The sequence below is a fragment of the Entamoeba histolytica genome, genomic scaffold (genome assembly GCF_000208925.1).
Source record: "Entamoeba histolytica HM-1:IMSS scf_1104750518849 genomic scaffold, whole genome shotgun sequence".
Lineage (NCBI taxonomy): Eukaryota > Evosea > Mastigamoebida > Endamoebidae > Entamoeba > Entamoeba histolytica.
The window spans coordinates 10,529-18,182 of NW_001914934.1; the positions used below are offsets into that span (position 1 = coordinate 10,529).

Sequence of the window (7,654 nt, forward strand, 5' to 3'; positions counted from 1 at the left end):
ATGTATTTAAAACATTACAAATCGCTTAAGTATTTGATTTCTTGTAAAGAAATCGCTCCTACTACTAGCCATGTCCATATTCATATATATGCTGTATTTTCATGTCCTGTAAAGCTTCAAGTATCAAAACTTCAAGGTGCTCATATTGAATTATGTAAAGGCTCTAATAAAGCTAATATTGATTACATTAAGAAGGATGGAAACATCCTCGATGAATTAGGAGAAGAGCCTCACCAAGGGCTACATTCCACAGTTGCTGAATTAATAGAAGTTAAAGACCCGGCCGATTTAAATCCAATTGAATTGAATAGGTGGATACAAGCTAAAAATCTAAACCAACGAATAGATCTTAATACTTATTATAAGCCTGCTGTGAAAGTCTTTTACGTTTGGGGTCTTTCCGGTATAGGAAAGACTAAATGGGTATTTGATAAAATCAACGAATTAAACTTACAAAATTGTACTGATCGTGTTTCTTTCATCAATAACTTCTGGCATGGAGTATCATCAGATGGTCAAAGTACTTGTGCTTGGTATGATGACTTTAGAAGTACGGATATGAAACCAAATGAATTCATCAGATTTATTGACTATTATAAGAATAATCTTAATGTTAAGAATGGCAATGTAGTGAATAATTATTTATTCATCTTTATTACTTCTGTTGAAAATCCAGAAGAGTTGTACAAGAATATGCAACTTGAAGAGCCAAGAAGACAATGGCTTAGAAGGATGGAAATAATCCATCTTGAAGATGAACCAGCTAATTCAGCTACCGAGTCAATAACTGAGTTGGCTTCTACGTGGCCAAGTGTCACTTTAGAATAGTTTAATTAACTATTTCTTTTAGTTTCTATTTTTATTTTATGAATAATTCATTTATTTTTCATTTAAAACTCATAGTTTGTGATGATTCACCACGTATTTAAACCTCATTTTCTAATAATTCTCATATGGCTCGTTTAAAGAGAAGAACAACAAGAAGAAAGACTTCTAAAAGACCGACTGTTCGTCGTGGTAGGCGTGTATATAAACGACGTGTATATAGAAAAAGAAGACATTATATATATACGCATATCACGGTGATAAATATATTTTTAATTCTTCTTTTTGTTGTTTCTTTAAATGAGTAAAATGAGTTTTATTAATTAAATGTTTAAATATATGGTGGATATCACAGACTTTGAATTTTATAAAAAATAGAAGAAATTCAATTAATTTACATTATCACATAGTTTCATTAAATGAATAACTTTATAATTTCTTTAGCATTGATGTCTAGGTTTTGTAAAGACATAATCGTATAAAAATCTTTTAGATGTTGAACATTTAGTACACTGACAAGTTTATATCTATCAATAACACAACTCCACCTTTGATGTTAAGCTGCGATACATAATAGTCTATGTATTAGATAAATTCATTCGGCTTCATATGACTGCTTATAAAATCATCATATGTGCAACACTAACTTTGACCATCTGTTGAGACACCCATCCAGAAATTGTTAATAAACTTAACACGGTCAAATTCTTTAGTTACCAAGTAACTCATAGCTAATCTGGATTTGCCTATTCCAGAAGAACCCCAGATGTAATAGACTTTTACGTCTAGTTTGTAGCATGAGTCAACTGTAAATCTCTGAGAGAGATTTCTAGCAATGAGCCACCTATTGAGCTCAATAGGATTTAAATCAGAGGGGTCATTTACAGAAACTAGATCAGCTACAGTACTATGAAGACCTTGCTTGGGTTCATTTCCAATCTCGTCTATAATATTTCCATCCTTTTTGATGTATTTAATATTCTGCTTAGGGGAGCCCCTACAGACTTCAACATGGGTTCCCTGACACTGGACTAATGACAAGTAGGTTGTTTGTTGGTAATTGACATAGATATGGATGTGCTCATGCCCCGTGCTTGGAGCATGCTCTTTAGCAGCGATATAATATTTTAGAGACTTATAATGTTTCAAATAGAGCACCAAAGCATGATATTTACTAGGCTCGTTTAATGTCAATTGGAATCATCTTGAAGACATTTTACTACAGAAGTGGACTACACAAGTATAAAGGTAATACTGTAGCTTTATATATTGTGTAGTCCACTGACGTGGCGACAGGACACAGAACATAGATAGGACATAGATAGGACATAGATAGGACATAGATAGGACATAGATAGGACATTGACAGGACAATATTATAATAAGATAGTTTTTTTATTATTTTATTTATCGAATCCTCCTCTTATCGTCATTCATACCTAGTCTAAATTTCGCACTGAGCAAAATTAAGTCAGGATCCATCTACGATCTTTTTTCCTCTTTTTGTTACGGTTCGACAAAACAATAATATTCTTTTTTTCTTTTTTTTTTGTTATTATAATATTTTGTTATTGGTGTTCTTTTTATAGAATTAGATAAATTAATTACATAACTACTTATTTTCTTCAATATTTCTTAGCCATATATATTTTGTAAATGAATTTAGGAAAATATGAATAAAACAAATGTTGAATATATTTTATTCTAGAAATTTATTATAATTTCTTATACTTTCATTTGTTTTATATAAGAAAATGAAGAGAAATTGTGACAATACATTTGTCACATGTCGGTATTTTGATATTTTATTTCTTATTCATTCTATGATGAGTAGTAAAAATGTAAAATCTGAAAATGTTGATGTTGGTGAATCTAAAAATATCAAAAAGATAACACTTCATTATTAATAAAAATAAACATGAGAAATACACAAATATATTATATATAAAGAGATATAAAGCAAATAATGTTTACAGAAGAGTGAATGGTGATAAAACATTATCATAGTCATTATTTTTTTCTACAACAACATTATATTAAGACATTTTAGAAACCAAATAAACTATGGTTAAAAATGCTCAATTTAGACATCATCAATATATTCTCTTCCAATAAAATACTGTTCAACAATTACAAACATCCTACTAGATATTCTAATTTCTTCTTTTTATTTTATTGTTCTTATTTTATATTCTTGCCATTTCATTCAAAATGCTACGATTTTTAAAGAAAAATAATTATTACAGGAAACAAAAGGGATTTAAAGGGATTAATCAATATTACAAAGGAAACAACAAACACGAAAATGATTTGATACAAATAAGATAGGTCATAGATATAATCAATTTGAAAATATACAACGATACAATGGTGGGATTCATAAAAATTATAATCAAAAATAATATTATCCGAATAGAAGATATAAACAGTATCAATACGAAATACTGGCAACCCAAAGAGAATAAACAGAAGTCAAAGATACTATAAGAAAGAAAAGATATTGAAGAATGAAAGAATGGAAAGAGAAGAATAAATAATAAAAGGATTGATGAAAAGGATTGAAGCTATTGAAAAGTTAGTAACAAGAATAAAATAGAAAATAGAAACAGAAGAAGAGAAAGAAATATCAATGGAAATCTAAGAGAAAGAGAGAAGAAACAATACAAGAAGAAGTTAAAGATAAATGTAATTAAGAAAGAACAAAAAAAAAAAAAAGAAATAGAAGATATAATAAAAGAGAAAGAAAAAGAAAAGAAAGCAAATGAAATAGAGAATAATAAACAAAGGATAAAAAACAGAAGAACAAACAAAGAAAGAATTACAAGAACAAATAGATAAAATGTAGAAAATAATAAAATAAAGAGAGAAGTAAGTAGAACACAGAAATTAATATAAGAAGTAGAAAAGAGAGGAATAGATATGGAAGAAATATTTATAGAATATTAAGAAGAAAGTTTTAAGAAAGAAATGAAGAAAAAGAAAAAAGAGAGGAAGAAAGAGACAGAACAAGGAACAATAAAAAGATAAACAACATCGGGAATAGAAAGTATGGAAAAGGTTGAGAAAGAACAGAAAAAGAGTGATGTACTAGAAGAGAAACAATGAATGATATACCGTAATGAAGAAAGAAGTGAACGTGAAACAAAAATAAGAAGAAGATGTCTATTATAGAATTAATAAATTAAATAATAAATTAAAAAAGAATATAATATATTATTAATTAAAAATTAGTTAATTAAGTGTTAATAGATTTTTCATATATTCTTTCTCGTTCAGCAAAGACTAATAACATTCCTGAGCTTATTTTAAAAGAGTAATCTTTTTGTTTAACTATTCTTTTAAGTTTTTGTAGGAGTATGATAAAAAGTATTTCTTTACTTTATTTCTTTTTATTAATATCTTCTCAAACATCTTCTGATTATTCCTTCTTTTTAGCTTTTTGTTTATTTTCTGTCTTAATTTTAAATAATTTCTTTTTCTTTGTTTTATGAATGAGAGAATTGAACATTTCATTAACATCATATTACTTTGACTATATTTCTTTTAGTCTTTCTTTGAATAATCTTCTTTTAGTCTAACCCACACTTCAGTAGTTCCTTATATTACATCCATGTAATATCCTATCATAATGTCTTGCTCCACTATTTGCAGCATTCCCTAATCCATTTCTAATTCAAATACATCACCATAACCAAATAATAACAATGAGAGTCAATACTTGATTTGTACTAGGGTTTGTGTGATGTTTCAGACGTGCCACCTTCGATCTCCAAAGAAATAATTAAATAAAACAATGAATAGAAAGAATATTTATGTGATATTGTGAATAAACAGAAAGAAGAATGAATAATTTAATAAATTTGAATGGATAGACAATGGTATAACAGAATAATAAAGATTAATGAAATACTACTATAATTTTATATTTTATTTTCTAAGAAATGAATAGAATAAGAAATGAAAGAGTTTTAAATCAGAAAAGTATAACAAAATAAGAAAGGATTATAGATGAACATACCAATCATTAAAATAATAAAGAAGTAAATAAAATGAAAAGAAATAATAAGAAATAAATGCATGATAATATATTAATTTCAAGAAACAACTTAATTCATATAAATCATATTCATTATTCAATTCATTATTCAATTCTTTTTAACTAATTTTGGTTTTTACTTAAATAATATATTTTTCATTTCATTCTATATTATGAAGAGAAGTTTGTATGAATTGGTTTTGAAATTATTTATTCTCTTTCATGCCATTTCATTTACTTCTATTTCTTTTTTGAGTTGATGTTAATAGAGATATGACTCTTCTATTGTCTCTTATTACATCCATTTCATATCTTTTCGTTATTTCTTTATTATTCGTTATATCCTTTTATTCTTATTATCATTCATATCGACTTTCAATCATTTCAACGATTATTTCTTTATTCCAACATCACACTTTGTCTATTTATATTCTTTTCTTTGACTTTTTCTCTTAATATTTTGTGTGTTTGCTTTTTTCTCTGTTTTTATTCATTTTGTTTTTATGTTGTTATTTATTCACCAGTTCATTAAACAAATACCAAATTGAATGCAAGACATCTTGTAATTTAATGCAATGAATTGTATAAATACTTAGGAATATGGCAGTCCGACGAAATTGATGACACCTTCAATTGTAAATCCATCAAAGAAAAAATGATGAAAAAGATGGAAGAAATAAACAGTGATGAAAGTAGTAATAGAAGATATATTACTATGATAAACACGGAAGTAATCCCTATCTTCAGATATTCAGCATCAGTTGTAAATTGGAAGATCATTAACCTAGATAAAATTGATTTGGAGATAAGAAAATATTTAAGAAAGGCGAAATACAATGATTCAACTCCAAAGATAGGTTGTATGTCATTATAGAAGAAATGAATGATTAATAAATATAAATGACGAATATGTTATTGAATTAGTAAGAACAGTAATGTACTACTGTACCAGAGAAAGTGAAATAAGAAATAACATATTAGATAGATGGTACAGTAAGAAAGGAATGTGGAATAGAATTAAAAAACAATAATTCATAAAATAAATGAAACAAAAATAGAAGAAATAATAAATGAAAATATTGAAAAGAAAAAAGAAAAAGAAGTAGTAGTAGAAATAAAAAAATTAATAACAAATACATCAAAAATGGAAGTGTTATCAAACAAATGACATTTTAGAAAATGATTTGAGTCAAAACGAGTAGATAAAACTACTACAGTGAAAGAATGGAAGTCAATCAATATTAAAAAGAATGCATTTCTCCAATTAACTAAAATGCAAGATGAAGCAATATTTTGTGGGTATAAGAAAGCAAAAATAATGAAAAATGAAAGATTGAAATACTAAACACTTTGTAAAGACAAGATAGCTACAGTACAATACATTCTACTATCTTGTATTTATCATAATAAATCACAAATGGAAAAACATGACCATATAGGCATTATAATATTGATTAATAAGAAAATACACATGAAATAATCAATATAAAAAACCACCATATGAAACAATGTTCCAATATAAAGACATCATGATGATATGAAACGAATAAATAATGCCTAAAAGTGAATGACAATACCACAAAATAACAGATATATATGTATTAGATAAAAAGAATAAAACTAGTCTATTATTTGATATGACTATTGTGGCTGATCATAATATTAATGGAGCCTATTTGAAGAAAAGAAATAAGTATAAAGAATTAAAGAATATACTAATGAAAATAGAAAAATTAAAAGATGTCAGAATAAATCCAGTAGTAATCTCAATCAATGGATTAATGAATAAAGAAAGTATTAAATTAATTAAAGAATTAAAAATTGACATTGACATTGACATCGAGAAAGAAGTAAAAAACCTTGTCATAAAAAACATGATGGATGTCATGGAATACTGTTTCAATCACAACCAAACATACTCCTTAGAGCTGCTTGAATATGATGAATACAAATGGATGTGATTAGTCTCCCTTGAGCCAGGAAGAATAGAATCTAGTTCTATTTATACTGAATTAATTGCTATTAAATTCGTTTCTATATATTTATTATATACTCAATTACTTTATAATTTAATTCGATGTTTAATTATTATGTTATTTTATTTCAATAAGAAATTTTTAATGTTATAAAGAAAATATATTGACAAAGAACCTAGTTTTATTGAAATGAAATCAATTAATATTTCCTCGAAATTTTTATTTCGTATTTCTATTTAATTATTTTATATTTTTCAAATGCATCGATATAATTATTTATTTGCTCATATTTGAATTTTTCTTTGTATTCTTGTTATTTTTTTAATATTAACAATATCATTTTGTTAATACCACTTCATTGTCATGTATTTTATAAGTAGTATTGTAATATTTCTAATTGAATGTTTAATCTTTTATACCATTATTATTTGATATTTGTTTGTTGTTGATTTATTGTAATGCTTGATTATTGCTTTATTACAGTGTAAAGTAATTACTATTCATTTGAATATTTATTAAACTGCTTCTATTGTCTCAGTTTTATAAACAAATTTATTTTGTATTGTGCAAAATGTAATGAGTTTTGTTTAGTTAATATAAATATATTCCAATGTTTGAAGAAAGTTTAAAAGGAAATGGAAAATTACAACAAGTATTAAAGAAAAATAGTTGTTTAAAAAAAAGTAGTAAAAATACTATTGAAGTATCAAAATAAAGAAGAAATTAAAAGAGAAATAGATGTGATATTTTAACTTAATAGGAAAATGATAAAATAATATAGAAAAGAATAAATATTGTTTGTAATAATATTACACAT

At 25.8% G+C, this 7,654-nt stretch overlaps 1 protein-coding gene across 1 annotated transcript, besides 2 other annotated features; it reads left to right on the plus strand.

Moving 5' to 3' along the window:
* On the plus strand, positions 1-828 carry EHI_168860 (uncharacterized protein; the record flags this gene model as incomplete). The annotated part of the gene is made up of 1 exon (XM_001913688.1): positions 1-828. The coding sequence occupies one exon, from the start codon at positions 1-3 to the stop codon at positions 826-828; it is 828 nt and encodes a 275-aa protein (XP_001913723.1).
* Positions 829-4,046: 3,218 nt separating this feature from the next.
* Positions 4,047-4,591: a repeat region.
* A 796-nt stretch (positions 4,592-5,387) lies between these two features.
* Positions 5,388-6,882: a repeat region.
* The last annotated feature ends 772 nt before the right edge of the window (positions 6,883-7,654 follow it).